At 35.0% G+C, this 22,374-nt stretch overlaps 1 protein-coding gene across 2 annotated transcripts in view; it reads left to right on the top strand.

Moving 5' to 3' along the window:
* The first annotated feature begins 700 nt into the window (after nucleotides 1–700).
* LOC107293552 (F-actin-monooxygenase MICAL2) overlaps nucleotides 701–22,374 on the top strand; it is a 33,417-nt gene continuing 11,743 nt past the window's right edge. Inside the window, exons 1-15 of one of the 2 annotated variants that reach the window (XM_029285421.1) lie at nucleotides 701–775; nucleotides 2,779–3,036; nucleotides 3,437–3,552; nucleotides 4,278–4,404; nucleotides 4,836–4,926; nucleotides 5,030–5,177; nucleotides 7,339–7,538; nucleotides 8,892–9,004; nucleotides 12,420–12,476; nucleotides 13,971–14,120; nucleotides 17,604–17,714; nucleotides 18,117–18,377; nucleotides 19,169–19,270; nucleotides 19,621–19,746; nucleotides 22,023–22,124. In XM_029285421.1, coding sequence (XP_029141254.1) covers nucleotides 728–775; nucleotides 2,779–3,036; nucleotides 3,437–3,552; nucleotides 4,278–4,404; nucleotides 4,836–4,926; nucleotides 5,030–5,177; nucleotides 7,339–7,538; nucleotides 8,892–9,004; nucleotides 12,420–12,476; nucleotides 13,971–14,120; nucleotides 17,604–17,714; nucleotides 18,117–18,377; nucleotides 19,169–19,270; nucleotides 19,621–19,746; nucleotides 22,023–22,124 — 2,010 coding nt within the window. In that variant the 5' untranslated portion in view covers nucleotides 701–727. The remainder of the gene's footprint in view (nucleotides 776–2,778; nucleotides 3,037–3,436; nucleotides 3,553–4,277; nucleotides 4,405–4,835; nucleotides 4,927–5,029; nucleotides 5,178–7,338; nucleotides 7,539–8,891; nucleotides 9,005–12,419; nucleotides 12,477–13,970; nucleotides 14,121–17,603; nucleotides 17,715–18,116; nucleotides 18,378–19,168; nucleotides 19,271–19,620; nucleotides 19,747–22,022; nucleotides 22,125–22,374) is intronic. The other variant, XM_029285420.1, reaches the window with a different exon arrangement.

Consider the following 22,374-nt stretch of genomic DNA (forward strand, 5'->3'; position numbering starts at 1 on the left):
CTTGTAGTTTTAATTAAATTTAAATTGGAATTGAGTATGAATGCTTTTTAGTTAGGAATTTAATATCATTCCCTTTTTCTTACAATAAAAACTACGATTTGGCAACAATTTCTGTAGGCTTATGTAAACTGCATATCAAGGCCATAGATTATGGATCTCCAATCATAGCATTAGGTATGAAATAAATCATAGTTATTTTCAAGGTGCTACTCATTGCAATAAAACTAGCAAAATGTTTTATGATTTTTTACAATAGAATGTTCTCAGTCTTTATTTTTTCCTATTATGTTCTGTTCGAAAAAATTCACAACACTTTGCATACATACAAGAGAAATCTGATTCCGAGAAACAGGCTGTTTGTTGATAAATTTAATGTGATATAATTTTTAACTAGGATAGGATTTTAGACTATGTATGAACATGCATGGTTTAATGTGTTCTTCTCTAAATTATTATGCGATCCTGTTGTTTTTACTGTTATCGTCATGTTAGAATTTAATTAAATGTATAGTTGAGAATGTTACAGTATGAATGAACTTAAATTCAAAATTTAGGAGGTAGAAAATAGTTTTTTTCCAAATTTGTTGAATATTAAAGTGGAAAAAAAATAAGAAATGTATACACTGTTTTAGTGTATGAGTTTTCATCCAAAAACGTGTTTTATTCTTCTGTAGGAATTGACCTAGAAAATATTGTTTACTATAAAGATAGCACGCATTACTTTGTGATGACTGCAAAGAAACAGAGTCTTTTGGATAAGGGTGTCATCATTAATGTAGGTATCCAGTGTTTATTTTTTTCTCTATATAATAGTACACATTCTGATCTCTGAGCCTGAACAGAAACTTGAAACTTAGATTCGCTTTTTTTTTAATCACTACTGTCCAGATTATTTGGGACAGATTATTTCCAGAATTCCCAGCCAAATGGCCATTGTATTCCCAAAGTACTGGAGGGAAATTCTAGGGGTTGCAGTCCCAACACATCTGAAGAACTACAACTTGACAAAAGCTGAACTGGATTTTCAAATTGAAATATAACGCGGTACGCTCCCACAGAGTGGGCCTCCTCAGGGTGCCGTCAGCCAGACAGTGCCGGCTGGCGACCTCCAGGGGGAGGGCCTTCTCAGTGGGAGCCCCCACCCTCTGGAACGAACTACCCCCAGAGATCCAGGTGATCCCAGATCTCCCCTCCTTCCGCCGCGCCCTAAAGACATGGCTCTTCCAACAAGCAGGATTGGCCTAGGGAATTTTAGTGGGGTTTTTTAATGAGAAATTTTAATTATATAGGCCATAACAAATATTTCTTTTTAATTCGGTTTTAAATTAGGTATTTATTGTAGTATTGGTTTTATAAGGCTGTTAGCCGCCCTGAGTCCGGTAAGGAGAAGGGCGGGATATAAATTGAATTAATAAATAAATAAATAAATAAATTGCATTTAAGTGTTCAAGAACACTTCAGTGAAATTGAGCGTTCAAGGGAGGTGGAGAGAGAACATGCAGGTAGAGGACTCATCGTAGCACTAATAAACCAGGGCATGTCCTGGATTAAAAAAAAAATCAAATGCATAGGTATAGAATAGACAATAGTTATTTAAATAGGAGCCAGCTGTGTGCTGCAGCTGCCAAAAAAGCCAAGGCAGTGCTAGACTGCACCAACCGAGGGATAACATCAAGATCATGAGAAGTGATAGTACCACTTTATACTGAACTAGTGAAGCCACGCTTGGAATATTATGTTCAGTTCTGGTTGCCACAATACAAAAAAGGCCCTAGAAAGAGTGCAGAGAAGAACAATAAAGATGATAAGGTGTCTGGAGCCTAACCATATGATGAATGGTTAAGGGGACTACATATGTCTAGCCCATTGAAGAGAAGGTTTAGGGGCGACATGATATGTATCTTCCAATATTTATGGGTTTGTCACAGAGAAGAGGAGATCAACCTATTTTCCAAAATAACTGAGCTCAGGACAAGCAGTAACAGGTGGAAGATCATTAAAGAGAGGTGCATGGTCTCTTCCAATCCTTTTTATTTTATGTTCCACATACTGTCTGAATTCATAATTTTTTAAAAGAAATCTGTTTTTTTTTAAAAAAAATCATCTTTTTAGTTAGGTACATATATATTTGATTTAGATGCAGTCAATAGTCTAGAGCAGGGATCCCCAACTCCTGGGCGGTGGCCCAGTACCGGGCTGTGGCCTGTTCGGAACTGGGTTGTGCAAGCGATGGGTGAATGCGTGGATGTGCAAAGCTCCATTTGTCTGAGCTGCAAATTGAACTGCACATGCATGTGTACACTTGCCCACCCCTTGTGCAGAACCATCCCCTCTCCTTCCCCTCCTCCAGTCCACAAAGCCAGAAGGGTTGGAGACCATTGATCTAGAGCAAATTAAATCTATATAAATAAAAATGTAAATGTTTGTTTGTTCAAAATCTTAAATCTCCGAAAGTTCTTCACCGATTGCTTTGAAATTTTGACACAATGTTGCATTTGAATACGCGCGTGTTTCTATATACCTATATTATATAGATGTCACACCTGTGATAGGTAAAAACATGCTTTTTTGAAAAAACAGCACCATCTGTTGGACATAAAAGCAACACACGCTTTTACCAGACTGAGCTACAGCAACGCGTGGCTGGGTACAGCTAGTTGCTGGAATATAGTGTGCATGTAACTTCACCCTTTATTGTTATATATAATTATTTGTTTTAACTCGCATCCATTGGACTGACCAAGAATTCTAACAATAGACATCTGTGGTTTCATTTAGGATTTTATTGATACTGAAATGCTGCTGTGCATGGAAAATGTAGACCAAAACAATCTATTGTCGTATGCAAGAGAAGCTGCCGACTTTGCGACTGATTATCAACTGCCTGCCTTAGATTTTGCAATTAATCACTATGGGCAACCAGATGTGGCCATGTTTGATTTTACTTCTATGTATGCCTCGGAAAATGCTGCATTAGTACGTGAGAGGCATCGACATCAACTGTTGGTTGCTCTTGTTGGAGACAGTTTGGTAGAGGTAGGATGAAATACGCATTTGTTCAAGATAGCTTTCAAAAGTAACAATAATTTGTAACAATAATTTTGTGAACCATCATCTAGTAAATATTATGAATGCTTTAATACTATTCTCTAACTTAAACGGTAGGAACTTCAGGAGCATTCACAATCCGTACCAAGAGATTTTTTTTTTATTACTATTACTATTGTCCGATATTCCAGCTCTTAACTATTGTTTGTTTTTCCTCCACTTTCTCCTCTTTTGTGTAAATTGCTTACCTTCCTGTATTCTCTGCTTTCTCCCTGTAATATTGTGACTGGATGGGATCTAGATCTGGTCACTGACTGTAATAAAGAGTTTGAATTTTTTCAATGTGAACTATATTAGATGTTACCTAAAACAAAGATATGTTTCACAGCCGTTCTGGCCAATGGGTACCGGTTGTGCAAGAGGATTCCTAGCTGCATTTGACACAGCGTGGATGGTGAAAAGCTGGGCACAAGGAAAGCCCCCTCTTGATATCCTAGCAGAAAGGTAAATCTATATGTGTTTGTCTTTATATACTAGAGAAGTAAGTAAATTCCATTTTTCACAGAGGGATGAAGGATCCGTGGCCAACTAGATATCAAGCATTCCTTACTATTGACCTTGGGCACTTGGTTGCTACAGTGTATTTCAGTAGCATCTAGGTGACCTAGTTCTACCATATTTGATAATGCTTCTATTATCTTATTCTTGTTTTTATTTTGTTATCAATTTGTTTCTCATTTGCTTCACTGCAATCTTTGCCCAATTACAAGGAGGAGAGGAGAGTTGTTGAGAGGGTTTTTTTTAAGGATGTTATGTATGGTAATGATGAAGTCAAGTGTCTGTATTTGGAAATAGGTCATATAAGGGCTGAGAAAGCATGTTTGTGGAAAGCAAAAGACAGCACAGGCTGGAAACAGAAACCTGACTGACTAATAATGGCTGTGAAATCTATACCTACTGCTGTTTTGTGGCTAAAGGAGGAGTTGTTTCTTGTGCGAAAGGAAAATTAAAGCCAGATGATTTAGGATGATGTAATCTTACTTCTTCGGAGCTATTTTTCTGTTTTAGGAAGACCTGTTTTCTGTCTGAGTTGTTCTCATCATCAGCATTTTTCATACTGTGGCAAATCTAAATTCATTGTCCGATTAGAGGTGGGTGCACATTAGGTAGGGACGAAAACTGCATGCCTCTTAAAAACAAACAGGCATATTTCTATTGCTGTCTTTCAGGGAAAGTATTTATAGACTCTTACCTCAGACAACACCTGAAAATATCACTAAGAATTTTGACCAATACACTATTGACCCTGCCACACGATATCCAAATTTGAACTCAAGTTGTGTTCGGCCACATCAGGTAAGCCAAGATATAAACAACAAAACTCTTTATATTCATAGCAGTACTAGGAAGGGTGGATATTTTTTAGAACATTTCTGTTCAACTTTGACTGCCATGAACATAGTGGTTGCATAGTTGACCTGTAAAATGTGAAAACAAACTCAGATGATTATGAAGAAAATGCAGACCTGCCTGTTTTTCATGCATGTCTTGATAGATTTATTTCCCCTAGATGCTTATTTGCAAGCTACCACAATGGTGTTTTATTGAGTTTTAATATTGGTAAATACTTGGAATCTTGGAATAGAATAGCATATAAATATAATAATTAACATATAAACTGGGGTTAGATGGAGATTGCATATCCATTGTCAGTTTAGATAATTGAATGATAAATCAGATTTGAGCAGTGACGCTTCTGAATTCAACTGATGATTATCTTCCCTTAGGTGAAACATTTATATATTACAAATGAACTGCAGCCATGCCTATTAGAAAGAACAAATACCATTAGAAGATCAATTGGCCTTTCAAAACATGGTATGAGAACTTTCATTAGTATTCTTTTTTACACCATATACGAGAAGAGTTTGAAAGTTGTAAAGATTGTACTGTTTTTTTGAAAAAAAAATTATTCTTTCAGAATATGACATAAGGCCCAACAAACTTTTAACCTGGTGTCAGAAACAGACGGAAGGATACAAGAATGTGAACGTCACAGATCTCACTAGTTCGTGGAAAAGTGGCCTTGCCTTATGTGCAATTATGCATCATTTCAGACCTGACCTCATGTAAGTTTTTATATATGTATGTAATGCTTGCTAATTGCCAAGTTCCTTTTAAAATAGAGACTAGAATCAGGCCAATCAAAACAGTAAATAAAGATTGTTTCTCTTTTTAACATCTATTTTGCCACTCTCTGCATCTTTTTGTTCAGACTCTGCCCCTTAGTGTCTTTGGCTCCATTCTAAAAAAATATCAGGTTTGCAGATTCAAAGAACTCCTTGAGTTTCAATCATACTGCTTTTGCTTGTGTTAGCAGAAGTTGATGTCTTTTATGCTTGTATTTCTTCCTGAATTCATAGCATTTGTTATTTTACAGTGTTTTCTTTTAAATACTCTGTGCTGAGTAATATTCACATGCAAATGTGGGGAGAGGTTATTCAAAATTGAGGTGTGCCATTTGTATTGTCATAACAGTCTGGAAAAAAAATACAAAAATAGTCCAAGACAAAAGAGCAATGATAGCAAAGAAAACAAACCTTGAAGGCAACCAAAAGGAAGAAAGGGGCATCAATTGTCCTTACCAAAACCCAGGCAAAGAACCAGGTCCTTAGGGCTCTTTGAAATGCCAGTTGTGTGTGTGTGTGTGTTTGTGTCTATCTTAATGCATCTGTGTAAGGATATTATGTCAATTATTTGGAGAATACATTTTATTTTTTATCCATATGCCAGTTCCCCAAGAATTCTGGAGATGATGATGATTATATTTTTATCCTGCCTTTAATATATTTTGGTCAGCTCAAGGCAGTTAACATACCTAATGTTCCCACCTCTTGTTTTCTCCACAAAAATAGCCCTGTGAAGTGGGTTGGGCTGAGTGTCTGGACCAAAGTCATTCAGCCAGTTTTTCATGCCTAAGAGAGACCTAGAACTCACAGTCTCCTGGTTTCTAGGTCAGAACTTTAACCACCACACCAAATTGGCTCATACTAGAACTAGAGAGGAGCAAAAAAGATGATTAGGAGACTGGAGGCTAAAGCATATAAGGAAAGGTTGCTGGAATTGGGTATGTCTAGTTTAACGAAGAGAAGGACGAGGAGGGACATGATAGCAGTATTCCAATATCTCAGGGGCTGCCACAAAGAAGAGGGTGTCAAGCTATTTTCCAAAGTGCCTGAAGGCAGAACAAGAAGCAACGGGTGGAAACTAACCAAAGAGAGAAGCAATCTAGAACTAAGGAGAAACTTCCTGACAGTTAGAACAATTAATCAGTGGAACAACCTGCCTCCAGAAGCGGTGAATGCTCCAACACTGGAAGTTTTCAAGAAGAGACTGGACAGCCATTTGTCCGAAACGGTATAGGGTTACCTGCCTGAGCAGGGGGTTGGACCTGATGACCTCCAAGGTCCCTTCCAAATTTTATTATTATTATTATTATTATTATTATTATTATTATTATTGTTATTGTTATTGTTATTGTTATTGTTATTGTTATTGTTATTGTTATTGTTATTGTTGTTATTGTTGTTATTGTTATTATTATTATTATTATTATTATTATTATTATTATTACTACTACTACTACTACTACTACTATTTTAGCAATTACTTCATACTTATTTAGCAAACATCATTCTCTAGAATAATGACATTATTATGCCAACAGATACTAAGTTTCTTCCTAATACCTAATGTCTTCCATATCTATGTACTTAACGTCCCATAATTTCTAGTTGCAGCCTCTAGGAAGTATTCAAATAACAGTTCAGTACATCTATAAGATGCAAGATTGGAGACAATTGATTTTGAACATTTACATATTCTGGTTTGGTATATATATTATTCTATTATTTATTCAGGATTTGTTTCATTGGTTGGTTGGTTGTCAGAGTTCTAAGGGATAATTATAGACTATTGTTTTGTACATATAACCTGGACTGAAATGATGTAAGGAGATGGTGGTATTCCACTCTGGCAAAAACATAATGTGGAAGAGAGTAAATAGGTATGAATACTTACTAAATTGATTTTTCATCAAGGATACCAAAATGGATTTTTTCCCCCCACGTTTTAGAAAAACGTTGAAAACAAAAATATTTAGTACAGGGAGAAACATTTTGTAAAGTACTGTAAGAGATGAGCAACAAGAAAATAAGTCCAGTTGCCATGACTTAGTTTTTAGACTGAGATATTTCTGTACTTATATGACTTTTCTTCCTAATTCTTAAGTGACTTTGATTCCCTGAATGAAGAAGACGCAGTCGAAAACAACCAGCTGGCATTTGATATTGCTGAACGTGAATTTGGAATTCCTCCTGTCATAACTGGGAAAGAAATGGTGTCTGCTGGGGAGCCTGATAAACTCAGTATGGTCATGTATCTCTCAAAATTCTATGAGCTATTTAGGGGGACACCTCTCAGAGCAGTGGGTAAGTTAGCTCTGTTGCTTTTACTCTAGGCAGAAAACAAGCTTTTGTTACTTTACATTCAGGTTTGGCCTTAAACCTGACCCCAAGGTTTCTTGCAATTGTAACTGCTTTGGAATATCTAATTATATTTAGCTATGTTAACCAGGTTTTATAACAAAATAGGGTGAATGGACAGTTTTATTCTTGAATGGTTTTGGAAAGCCAGAAGACACTGTTGCCATTACTTATTTTGGTTAATTGATTACATAAGTTTCATGAAAGTTGGTGATTCTACACTTGGTTTTCATATTTGTGTCAGTTTTATTACATTTTTTTAATTGAGAACCTTGTCTGCTAGATATATTATTTTCCAAGTGCTATGATATGGATCAGTAATATTTAGAAATCTACATAACCCATTATACTTTTGCACCTTTCACATAGGCAAAATGGCAATGTGGAAAAGAGGACAACTCTTGGCTCTGTTTTGCATTAAAATTTGCACAATAGAAGAGCTTTTAGGCATGCACTAGTATCTTTTATTTAAAGTAATCATTACAACCTGCTGATTGCAGCTAATTTACTCAGATATTCATCTTGCTTAGACTCAGCTCTGCTCAATGTGTTGTGATTTTTCTGTCAGCATTTGGCAGTGTTTGAGTGATTGAAGCCTTTAAATCCACCTCCCAATTTTCTAGTCAGTCACAGAAAGACATCTGATGATACTGTGACTTCATTGGAAGGGACAAGGACAAATTTTATGTCCCTTTCATGTGGTGGTTACGGATAGAAATAGAAGTGGTAGACCTCTGACAGGCAAATCCCTTCCATCCCCACCAATAAAACTTCTTAAAATCCAAGCAATGGCCTGATATCCATTTCTCAGGCACATCTTGGGTCTTTCTTCCAGATTTGTAGGAAGGACAGTTATAGAGGTTATTATAAAAATGTTCAACGTTTTAGATCTTCAAGTTTTTTGGGTTGTTATGGTGGGGAATAAAAATGGAACCAGAGACAGGAGACAAACCACTTCTACTCAGAATTTTTAATGTTTTTTTTAAGTGCTGCTGAAATTCAGCAGTTTTGCTATTAATTTTGGCATTAAAGTTTAGGGTGTTGAGTGGGAACTGAATGTCTATTCATCTCTATTCTAACTTCAGAAGACAGGATTGTACTATTTAGTTTGAAGAATAATGTTGCTTTTTCAGTGTTTCACTTTTTTTTTTTATAAGGAAAAACTTTCTGAAGTTAACAATGAGTTATAAAGGCAGTTTTGTAGGGAAAAATACTTGAAAGTATAAATAACTTGCTTTACATGATTTCCAAATTAATACATGATGCCTTAATTTACTTTATTTCTTTATGTTTGAACAGGTACTGTGACAAAGCAAAATGGAGAAAGAATTGATCCTTGTTCAGCAAAATCATCCAATTTTGTCCGTAATAATCACATAAACTTGACATTTCCAAGGAAGAGAATACCAAAAGTAAAATTATATATCTTTTTTCTTCTTCCTCCTCCTTCAGATAAAGGAATAAATGCATGCATAGTACAAAATAAACAGCATGCTTATAAACTTACAAATACTGTGTAACTCATGATGGTTAAAAATAGGATCATACTCAATTATCTACATGTTATTTAGATTCACACTGTGATCAGAGGATGGCTTTCCCTATCATGCAAAATTTGTACATTTCCCTGGTCTATTTGGTTGCCATTTGAGGTCAACATGAAATTGACCTTTGATTTCCTGAGGCTAAATTATTTCAATAGGACTATTGAAAAATGTTCTCCAGTAAATCTGCTCTTCCATTTACAGATGTCAAATTGACCTAATATTAAAGGAAACTACTTTACAGTTTTCAAAAGAGAATTTACTTATCAGTGACAAGTATTCTCTGTTGATTTCTGAAAGAGATCACTATGTTTTTTTCCCCTCTGTTGATCCTTCATTGGAACAGCTATGGTATGACTGCATAGTAGCAGGAAAATAAAAGAGAGAAGTGTGTGAGTTTGCAGGTATCATTAATAATGAAAGAAAGAGTGTTACTTCCCACTACTAATTTTATATTTAGTGCAAGACATACTCAGCTGAAGAACAGGAAGAAAGTTTCGTTTTATAGAGATACAACTTCAGAACATTAACCTGTATTAAAAATTAAATAAAAAATTGAATTAAATTTAAATAAAATTTAGAAAAGTAAATTAAATTTCATCCTATGTATGAAAATTAAATAAGTGTGATCTTTGAGATGAAGCATCCTATCATATCTCTTTATGTATCAGAAAAAGATACAGCTTTACATAATACTACTTGTGTTCAAATATGAGCTTAAACTTTCCAGTATTTTTATAATGAAATTGCTGTATATTAGATAATTCGTCTATCAACTTCCATTATATGACACTGTTTGATAGAGTGTATGTTGGTTAAAATTGCCATCTGACTTTACTTAGTTACTCTTGTGATGAGTAGAACTTACACCACCATAAACTAGCTGGCATTGATTTGAATAGTCAGCTAACAATGGCTACACTCTAGTACAGGGGTGTCAAACTGCTGGCCCACGGACCAGACGCGTCATCGGAAAACCATGCCCACCCCATTGCCGGCAATGGCGAAAAAGCTCCGATACATTGCGCGATGTCACGTGACGTCGCGAGTTTGACATGTCTGCTCTAGTATGTGAGGTTTCACACATGCAATGTAACTCCCCCTTCTCTCTCCCCTACATTTTCTCCCTACATCTACTTACGTGTCCCTAGAAGGCCTCCAGAGAATTCAGCATGCATGTATCATTTTACAGAGATTGTTTGATTACATAAGAGAATAAACAAAAATATTTGGTCAAACAGCTTCGGTAACTAGCAACTAAAAACAATGAGTGCATTTTGTGCTTTTAAAGCTGTATCAGCTGAAAGGCCAATGAATAAAGTTTAAGAGAGCCTCCCAAGTACAAAATGTAAGACTCTCCTTAGGCCAACCAGTCTATAAATAATACCATCAAATCATGTGAATATTAAGCTATTTACCAGTAGTCATATGCCCTTTTTAGGAAACAGCCTTTCTTTATTCAGCCATGCAAACAGAACTGGTGTTTTTATTCAATTGAAACCCAACTATCCAATTTAGCAGAAGTAGGAGAAAAATGCTCACCCTTTTAAACAAGTTTGCAGTAGATTCCTCTGCTGAAATATTGATATGGTGTATTTCACGATGTAGCTTACTGTAACTTTTCCAGTCTTGCACGTCAACATAAATTAGATATCTTAATTTTTTTCTGTTTTTTTTTTTATTCTATACCGGCTTTCCTGCCCTCAACCACACAAACAACAGTGAATATGAAAATTAAAAAAAAACATGCTCAGAAGCTTAATTTTAAAAGATCTATGAATTAAATCTACAAATCTGTAATCAGGACTGTGCTTCTAGTTCTGTCCCATCGATGGTTCTTTTACTTACTTCCCTGCTTCACTGGGAATGAAGATCACACAAATAGCTTGGCAGGGAGAGAATAAAAACAATTTCCCCATTCTGGTTTCTATTAGTAGTAGGAATTTCTATTATAGCCTCTTCCAAGAGCAGAAGGATAATTCTGGTTCATGTGACCCTTAGTGATGATTTTTATCTAGACAGACAATAGTCTGATTTAAAAAAAAAAAAAAAACCTTGAAAACGTTTAGGACCATTTTTAGAACTATACATCTGTCGGTGTTTTGGAAAGGAGAGCTAAGAGTGATTTTGTCCATCATTTAGAACATTACACATAGCTATAAAATAGTTCCAAAAGAAATATACTTATGTGAAATAATGTGGCTTGCAAACTTAGCTAGAGTGTTGAATTTTATCAGCAATGCCACTCACATTAGCATGAAATATTATTGAACTGACATAATGTTGAAATATTCATAGGATACTTTCTACCTACAGAAAGCTATATAAATTAATTCATATCACCGATAACTTCTGTCTTCCTTACGTAAATAACAATTGGTGATTTATCCAGGACCTAAATTGGGCAGCAGTATACACAATCTCCCGAGTGGTGTCATCAAAAAATGTGTAATGCTGGGATTTTTAGGCCCAAAATAATGCACACAGACCTTGGATTAGGGGAACCATATTATCTCCCGATGGATTTCTGAGCTACTGTGACATTGGAATTGTGTGATTCCTGAGTTATTGTGAGATGTCAGATAAATACAATAAATGATTTTATATGTTTAATCCACAATCCAAATTCATTGTGTGTATGTATGTATGTATGTGTGTGTGTATTACTTTTACACCAAAAGTAGAATATAGATAAGGATAATAAAAAAAACTTCATCTTTTGCTTTCCTTAAGTCCTTGAAATCTATCAGTTCAGGTAATTGTTCTCTTCTCATGTTTTTTTTTTGGTGTTTTAGCTGGTTAATGAGAAAAGTGCTCCTGAAATAATACAAAGAAGAATGGCAGAAGACAAAGTGGCTTTCATTTCCATCAGATATATGTGGTTTTCACATAAAAATCAGATTGTACAAATTCCACAGCTTATGAATAGAATGGAGGAGACTGAACAAACATATTCTAGTTTGGACTATAGATAACAAAATTTGCTGAGAATAGGTTGGTGTTTGTAGAAAGAGAAACATTAATATCAACTGGCTTTATAATATATTAAAAGTGCCCTAAAATTAGTCCCCCAGTCAATTCTTCATAGAAAGATGCATAATGAAACCTTGAATTGTACCTAGTACATAATTTAATTATACTCTTTGCCCTTCCTCCTTTTATAACTAATTTGATTTTTTAATGTACAGCATGTTCATTTTAACCAGTGTCCTTTTATTAAATAGATAATTTTTGATACATTTACAGTTGTGAATGTTTTCTAACTTGATTTCATTAATTTTAGGCGGAAGAAAATGAAACCAGTAAAAGGCGACGCAAAAGTCTCATCAGTTTTGAGGAGGTTAGTAATAAATTTAATTATTAAATATGCTTTTATTGTATAATAAAGTTTGTTCTCCACTAGAAAAAAGTAGATATTGGGGAGTTCACATTCAGCTTTTTAACTGATTAAAATTAATCCTAACAAGTCAGATGATAGGTAGCATTATTTTATTTATTTATTAAAAGGGTTAAACTGCCCCATAGTTGAAGCTATTAACAACTCCCATTTTGTCATCAGTTCAATGTCCACAAAAAGAAAAATAACATTGTTTTGGAACCTGCTTTGAACAAGCAAGACTTCACTTTAGCCTGTTTCAAGTAATACTAGATTCCTCAAATCTGTATGGCTACTGCCATTGACAATGGAAGCCCAACTTCTCTGAAGACTTGTAGTGTGACAAGTGTCAAATATCAAGGATAGAATTGACTTACTTGTTTTATCTTAAGGGCATTTCTATGGCTTTAGATACCGTCAACCTGGATCATTTGAGAGATTTGGGAATAGGTGGCCTGGCTTTGTAATAGTCCCATTCCCATCTCTCAGGTAGGTGGCAAATGATGTTGCTTGGACACAGATCCTTAAAACAGGAGGTATAAGAAACTCTACAGATTTAATCTGTTCCCAGTAATATTTGATATCATCTTGAAACACTGGAGATATGCTGCTGGATTTATCTGGATTTATTTCTCTATAAATTTTTCAAGAAATTGTATGACTCCACTGAGTGGCCTGCAGTCTGTAGTGAGATAGATAAGGGATAATTCATTGCAAGTGAAGCAGAAGGTGCTCATTTGAAAGGCAATAATTCCAAAGAAGCATAGAAATGTATATTTTAAACAGGATTGCACTCTCCTTGAAGGGTACATAGCTAGTTTGGAGTATTTCTGGACTTGGATTTATCTCTTGTTTCTGAGACCTGATTGAAGAAATGGCCAGGAGCATATTTTATCAATTTTAGTATTTGTACCCATTGGAAGACAATGATTTTAATACTATGATACATATCCTAGTAACTTCAAGGCTCTATACAGGTCTACCTTTGTGTCTATGAATATTTTATTTGGAGCAAAACAAGACAGTGAAGTTGGTCTCAGAAGGACCATGAGCACTCCATATTAAATCTATACTCAAAGTATAGTAGTCGCTGCCGATTAATTTGTGCACAAAATACAGTTAAAGTACTACTTAAAGCCTTACACAGTTCAGGTCCAGACTATTTGAAAGAAGACCAGTTTCTATATGAATCTTTATGATTACTAAGATATGGAACGCTTTTCAAGTTCACAAATGTAATGAAGAAAGAACAATTTGGTCTAGTAGTTAAGGTACTACTACAGAGCGGTTGTTGTGGGGACAATAAGAGGAAGGAAGAGTAAGTATGTTTATACCTTGAATTATTTATAAAAAATGTAGATTTTTGATGTAAATTAAAAAGAAATTTACATCACAAAATTTACATAAAGGTTGTGGAATAAATACATATACTTATTTCCTTCATTTGCTTGCTTATAGTCTTCAAACCATCTAAATCAAGAAAGAAATTTTAGTAATCAAGCAAGGGATTTGAAAGAAACAATAAATCGAAACAGAGTGAAATCGATGGCAACGCAGCTCTTAGCCAAGTTTGAAGAAAATGCGCCCAGTGTTTCATTAAGGAGACAGGTGAGTGAACGAGCAAATAAATAAATACAGATGAGAAGAAGGCAGAGCAACTGCAGGACAAAGCCCAGACCTTCTTGGTTAGTTGAGAAATGGGGATAAGAATATACTGGCAGTGTTACCCAAAAACAGAGATGAGGTGGAGATGCTGAATTCTTCTGGCCTCTATGTGCTACAAAATGTGGAACGTGCAGTAAGGTGGATTACATGCAGTTGAGTACATGTAGTAAGATGGAGTGAACATCTGAGGCATCAGTGTTGTAAGATGAGGAATTCCTTCATAGTGCCACGCAATTAATAAAATCTGGACTCCTAGTACCCTTTTTATAGCACTTAAGCCTACACCAGAAGTTCCATGTTTGATTGTACAAAGCTCCCATGATGCTATTGCCCACATATTCTGGATCTGCTCCTTGTGACCTTGGCTTGTTTTTGGATTTTCTGTGTACATCTTATGCTTGATAGATTAAATGAATCTACTGGCCTAGTTAGTTTAATCAGCTTTGATTTGACCAGTACTAGACTCTCCTTTGGCTTTGTTACTGCTCCCAGTACAAATAGTAACATTGGAGCCAAATCTTTCTGAGGGATAACCAGCTATTTTGAGCAATTGGCACATAGGCCCACTGAATATATATGCATGACATTACTATTTAAGTTTTGAATATAAGGACAAAGATCCTAAAACTTTATTCTGCTTCCAAACAGCATTTCAGGGAATACTGATATTGATCAACTCTCAAAAAGCATGATTCTGGGTAATCCAGTTCAGTATTAGCTTCAGAATCTTCACATATATAGGAAATACAAATTTCTAGAAAGATATGCAGATAATATAAATATTGGTGGCATTATAAAAGGAAGCATCTCAGAGTTCTTCCTGTCTTTGTACTTTTTGTATAATGGTGAAAGTGCAACATAGATATTTGCTCCTATTCTGAGATAAACAAGATCCCTTTCAGACACTAGATAGTGTGACATAATTTTATGATGCTTTCCTTCCCTGTTACTGAAAATTTTTGAAATAATATGATGACATGGGATCAGGCTGTCTTAGCATGTAACATAATTTAATAGAACAATATAAAAATGTTATAGTCCTGTGCTTCTTAAAATAGTTAGCAATACTTTGGTTAAGATTACAAAATGGTAAAAATTCTGTTACACATTTTTATTGCTACTTAAATAAATTGATTTTCTAGGAACATTATACTCCATACCAGTTGCTGCTTAAGTATGTGGAGATATTTCTAGTATAAGATTACACGTAGAAAACAAGACAAAATTCTGAATCAGCTTGGGCTTTTTGGTCAGAATCTTAAATGTCCAGCATAAAAACTTGTTTGAAACATCCTACATAAATTCAGTGTATACAATTATGTAAAATAGTGCAGAGAAGAACAATAAAGATGATTGAGGGACCAGAAGATAAAACATATGAAGAACAGTTATAGGAGTTGGGGATGTCTAGTCTAATGAAAAGAACTGGGGTGACATGATAGAAGTCTTCCAATATTTGAGGGGTTGTCACAGGAAAGAGGGGGACAACCTATTTTCCAAAGCACCTGTGGTCAAGACAAGAAGCAATAGATAGCAACTAATCAAAGAAGACATCCAACATAGAAATAAGGAGAAATTTTCTGACAATTAGGACAATCAATCAGTGGAACAGCTTGCCTTCAGAAGATGTGGGTGCTCCATCACCGGAGACTTTTAAGACGAGATTGGACAACCACTTGTCTGAAATGGTATAGGGTCTCCTGCTTGAGCAGAGGATTGGACTAGAAGATCTCCAAGGTCCCTTCCAACTCTGTTATTCTGTATTTTAATTTTATTCCTATTGCTATTGAACTTGAAATGAATAATATTCAGAAAAGAAGAGTATTTTTAACTCCTACATATCACCACCTAATTGACAGAGGATGTTCTCAACTGAACCACATGTAAAAGGTGTGAATATGTAATGTCACATTTTCCTATTGCAATGAAGATTGTGAATAAATTGTTTACATTTCTGTCTTTTCTACCTCCAATGCTATTCTCGATCATTGCTCAAAGTTAATTTACAACTGGCTGATTTAAGCCAGTCACTCACTCTTAGGCCTAGGAAGAAGCAAGCAAACTACTCTTACATATCACCACCTAATTGACAGAGGATGTTCTCAATTGAAGCACACGTAAAAGGTGTGAATATGTAATGTCACATTTTCCTATTTCAATGAAGATTGTGAATAAATTGTTTACATTTCTGTCTTCTCCACCTCCAATGCTACTCTCTATAATTGCTCAAAGCTAATTTACAACTGGCTGATTTAAGCTAGTCACTCACTCTTAGGCCTAGGAAGAAGCAAGCAAACTACTTCTAAAATCTTACCAAGAAAACTGCAAACTGTCTCCAGACAGTTGCTAGGAGTCAACACTGACTCAATGTCACCAAAAATAAATAAATAAATATAAATTTTAAAGTTACGATTAAGTTAGGTACTGGTAGAAAGTGATGACCAAATCAAAATAACTGAGATCATTATTTTTTTATTTAAGACTTCCTTTTTCTTCAAACTATGTTTTATGTTTCCACACCAGTTGAAAAGATCACATATATTGTTGATAATTAACATGTTTGCCTGGTTATTTTACCATGCACAGCAGTCTAGGATAATTTGAAAATTGAACTAGTGAATAGCTATCAGTGATATGCTCAGTTGTGATTGTAGTTTGCTATACAAAAGGGACTAATGAATATTGTGGTTTTTAAAATTCTGAAAAATGTATTGTTCAAATGGAGAAAATGTATTGCTTGCTCCAACAATAAATATTGGTTGCATATGGTAGAGAGAAGTCATCAGATTTAAAACAGAGTTGGCTTGACTGTAGAGATAGCAATGATATTCCTAATGGCCATCAGTGTGAAAAATCTGAAGAGGCAGTGCTTATTGTGTGTAGTTTACAAATATTATCCTCTTTCTTTAGAGGTTAAAACTTTTTTAAGTTTGCTGAGTTTAGATATTTGACCTAACTCAAGGGACTCATGCCACAGGCCAGATTTTCCATCTGTTTAGAGTGCCCCCTACAAAAAATATTGTTTAAAGCAAAACATTTAATATCACATGTGAGTGCTTTGAAAACAGATTTGCTTCAATTTGCTTAGTTATGTAGACTTTTATTCCATTGGCTTTCATATTGATATGAATAGAGGCTTGGGAGAATGATTTTAATTGGGACCAGAGTAGATAAGAAAGGTTAAGCTTCTCCTTCCTACTGTCCTAGTTGACTCTGTATACATTTTAATGTTAACTACCAATCCAGTTTGTACCAATCTGATTTTAGAGGATATTATTAAATTTGCAACTGAATAAACAGAAATTATAATTTCACAAATTTTAAAATGCTACTGCTGGTGGTTCTTCTTTTCTTCTTTATGCTAGCTTTCTGTTCTAATTCTAATATGTTCTTTTTTCGGGCTGTTCTCCACTTCTTTAATCTAAGGAGCCGGTAAAAAGATCAGGCTTATTTCTTCCTTCTGAATCTCCTATAAATCCCCACTTTGCTAAACCCAAAGAGACAACTGATAATCTGCCATCTCCATCAAAGAAACAGGTAGGCATTCTTCAGGGGAAAAAACTCCTTTGATTGCTATGATTGTGTGATGCTAGCAATAAGCTCATTAATACATTCCAAAACCATAGAAAGTCATTTTAACACAATGTGAAATATACCAAATGAATGATATAGTACGCAGCAATGATTAACTCCCATCAAAATTCCACACCATTATTCCCTATCCTGGGTGAATATCAGAAAAAGCAAAATAATTTCAAGGCTCGTTTTAGTATAGAATTGGACAATGGAAATCTAATTTATAATAATCAGATGTGTGCTGTTTGTGATTATTGAGTAAAAGGAACTTTTGTTCCAAATAAATTATTTGGCTTGTGTTTATGTGATTAAGTGCCCGTTTGCATGGATACATTCTGATTATTTTAGCCAATTTCAATGCAGATACCTTTTGTTGGAAGAGAGGCCACTGGTTTCCTCTGCAGCGTTTCCCAGTCTCAGGCCATAGCTAAGATGGACTGCACTGTCAGGAAACCCTTGCAGCCTTTGTCTGATGAGCTACCGTTGGCCAAGCCCTTGAGATGCATAGAACCAAGTGAGCTGAAGTCTAGAGTCTCTGAAACGCTTGCCTCTTCCTGTCCTGCTGCCCTTGCACTCTCTGGTGTGCTTCAGCGCCTTCAGGATGTGGAGGAAAAAATTAATCAGGTGATGTTCTGTCCTCTATTTCCTCTTCTTTTTCCTTTCTGGTTTCTTCCTGTGCTACTAAAACACATTCAGTCATATAGGACAGTTCTGAACCATGGAATCCCAGTTGTTCTAACCACGAAGCATATTTTTTGTTCCTTTCACAGGATCCCTCATAATTTTATAATTTTTTTTGTACATTGCACTGACATTGCACACACCTTAGATTGATTAATGAAACTTGGGAGAAACTTGACTAGAAAGTTCCCTTCCTTCTGTCTGGGGCGGGGAACAGTTGTAAGCTGTTAAGCTAAATTGCTTATCAAAGTCTCCATTACTTCTTAAGTCCTGCATGGATATTTGTTAATGTTATTTATCAAACAAAGATTTGGCTCCCTTTTTTTAACCAACAGCCTTCAAGACATCTCAAAGCCAGGCTATAGAAACTGGGGATGCAGTCATGATATCTAAAAGGTTGTTGTGCATACATGGTTCATGGAATGTAATCCCTGGGAAAAAGCTTTTTTTTAAATCACATTACAGATTTTAAAAGGAAGAGCAGCAAAGCTTATCAACTGGTGAGATGCACCAGAAAGAAATGCACATTGGGGTGACATCAGACACAAAGCTTCCCATAAAGAATCTTTTTAAATGTCCCAGATAACTTCATGTATACACAACAGTGCTTTGGATTTCCGTGCCCTCTTTGTTACTTAATCTTCTTTTCTCCAAACTGCTACCTTTTGTTCTATTGTTTCTACTTTTTCTTCCTAACTCAGAGTTTTCTTCTCTCCTTCCTGTTCTTGCCACAGAAAAAAGCTCAGTCCATAGCCAATAGAGAATTTCATAAAAAGAGCATTAAAGAGAAAGCAGCTCATCTGGCCTCCTTGTTTGGTTGTGTTGACATCCCCAAGGTGAATAAATATGCAGAGAATGCAAAGTTGGTGAGGAACTGTGTTGGTGGTTAAGAGGGCTAGCTCATGGCTAATAACTCTTTGCTTCGTTTCATTAAATGTGGTTTTTTTTAAAAAAAAGAAATAAGTGGAAATTTGTTCATGGTCTGCCACAAAGTGATAAGGGCCAATGTCAACATGTCGATTTTTTCCAATATGTTTGTCTTAATTTATGGCTGTAATAATTTTTTCTTCTGGCTGTAACAGAATGTTCTTTGGTAATTTAATGCATGTTGGCAAGTTCCATAATTTTAACATACATTTGCAGGTAAATAATTTGGGACCATTTTTCCTCTTTCTGCTTTACACAGAATCCACTTCCTACTAAAGGTCTCTCCCATTCTCAGCTCCCATCTCCCTCTTGTCTGCCATCTCATGATTCAGCTGCTTCCTCTTCATCTATAAACTCTGCTTCCTCTGCTATTCTTTCTGAAAAGGTATTCTTTAACAGGTTTCCTCTCAGCTTCATATTGTCACTAAAAAAAACAACAGGCTGTGTAACATTGGCTTTCACTAACATTGCAGAGAACAGATTTGTGTGTGTGTGTGTGTGCTATATTTCATTTGAAAAAAGGCTAAAGTAGTGGATATTAAAGTCTTTTCAAACAGCACCAGAACTTAAATTTGGCTTATCCTGTTGAATAAACTATTTTAAAATGTTGGACTGAGAAAAATTGGAAATTATATAACTTTTCCCTCTGTAAACAGTGGGAGAAGGATGATTGTATATTTGCTGTTTGTGCTTATTATCAGGTGAGCTTCAAGGCCACATGGGTTTCCAGTTCCTTATTTGCAGTCCCCAGAATTTTCTCTGATAGCAGTGGTCAGAAAGTAGCATGATGATTATGATTTTGAAGTAGCATGAACACAAAAATACTGTGGGAACATATTTTTTTATATAACAAAAATCCCCGGGAGGGGGAAAATAATGTCCCAGTCTTAATCATTTCACAGTCCTGTTTTCCTATCTTCATCTAGACAGAATAAAATTACCAAAGCTATAGTATAGTTTGCTTGTTTGGGTTTTAACATGATTCAGGAACATAGTGCCTTGAAAACATGGTTTAATTAATGCATGTGAGCATATGCATCCCACAGTTCACTTTCAGGAATGCAAAATATAGAAAAGGAATAAGAAATAAGTAATCCAAGAAAGGGAAATACAGATAAATCTAGTTTACATTGATACCATTTCCAATCTTTGCAAATCAACCTAGTTTCCATAATGTCCAAATCCTGTTTTATATACTAATCTTCTCACAGTGCTTGTTTTGATGAAAAAATATTCAACCATTGCTTTCCTAATCTTCCTTTTACTTTCATCTATTCACTTTTCCTTATGGATCTTCATTAATTCTCATTATTATATGGATCTTCATTAATTCTCTCTGTATAACTAAATTACCTCTAACATTTCTATTGTACTGCTCACTCAAATCTGCATTCAGACCACATTCATTGAGAGCCCATTTATTTTTGATCCTATCTCTTTTGGACCATACAGTTTCTTAAGTAACCCATTCATAATAGTTTCATGTTTTTTCCTGACTTATTCAACCCTCACTTCATGTAACAAAGCAGGCAGAAACATTCTTATATCAACCATTCACTGATGATGGAGATGATGACTGAATAGAATAGAATAGAGCTGGAAGGGACCTTGGAGGTCTTCCAGTCCAACCCCCTGCTCAAGCAGGAGAACCTGTACTGTCTCAGACAGGTGAATGTCTAGTCTCTTCTTAAAAATCCCCAGTGATGGAGCACCCACGATTTTTGGGGGTAAGCTGTTCCACTGGTTGATTGTCCTCACTGTCAGGAATTACATTTTAAATATTTGATAATTACCTGTCTAAATATTTAAAAAACTGAGTAATATTAATTTGAATAATATTCAAATTAATAAACAGCAAGTTATTTAAAATTATATAGACAAAAATAATTGTCTTTTTGCAAGATAATCCCATTTTTGGCAAGCTTATATTCTTCTTAATAAAGAATATATCTATATTGCTTTACCAGCTAACATTATGATTGATGTCTGGTAAATTAAAGCATTGATATGAAGTGTCAGTAGACATAATTTGCTTCAAAGGATACAAAACTGGTGTTGTTAACTTACCCTTTATTTATAATTCATGCATTTTTGAAAACATGCTTAAGCATATTCATCCGGAATGCTTCCCTTTACAAGATACTTTTTGCATTTTTATTTGGTATAATAATTGTAAACATTTGAATTATGTCAACAAGGCAAATTATTAAAAGTCTTTATTCCCTTTTTGAGAAGTCAAAAGGAATATGTGTTGATAACTGTAATATTATTACTAACATTATTTTAATATTTTACCTTCATTATTTCAGAAGCAAACTTGTCATTTAACCAGTTGCCCAGAGTTGAATGCAGCTCTCACTTAATTCTCTAGCCTTTTGTGTTAAGAAGAGTGTGCTTGAATATATGCAAACACACAACTCATCTATTAAAGATATTCATACAATCTTAGATTTTTTTAAATAAGGGATAAATGCTCAGGTTTTATGTGGGATTGGCATTCTGTAATTAAGTTCTGTTCTTTTTTTTTCTTTAGGCTTGTTCATCTTTGCTTCACTGTGTTTCTTTGCTTTGCTTTTCCTTAAATTGTAATTTCGAAGGCAAGATTTCTTCATTTTCCATCTTTTCTCTTTCTTTTCCCCTTTGTGCCTTGTTAAATACTAGATGACAATAGGGAAGGTGTCTCATGGAATAGATGCCGTAGCACAAATCCTTGTTAATCTATACAAGAATGATCACAAGCCATTACCTGCATCTTTGCAATTGGTAAGCCTTAACCCACACATAATTGAGTGCAAGTGGTTTTAATGAAGAGTGATTATGTTAATACCTTATCTATTACATGTACCCATTTTTCAGACACTACCACATTGAAATGCAGAATGTAGAGATAATGCATACTATCACTGATGAGCCTTTATTTATAGATGCTTTTAAAATATTTTTATACAGTTAATATTCTGTATGATATTCCAATGCAGGGCTTTTGAGCCATATTTATTTGGATCTATAAAAA

Source organism: Protobothrops mucrosquamatus, unplaced genomic scaffold (genome assembly GCF_001527695.2).
Source record: "Protobothrops mucrosquamatus isolate PMUCROS unplaced genomic scaffold, P.Mucros_1.0 scaffold1652, whole genome shotgun sequence".
Taxonomy (NCBI): domain Eukaryota; kingdom Metazoa; phylum Chordata; class Lepidosauria; order Squamata; family Viperidae; genus Protobothrops; species Protobothrops mucrosquamatus.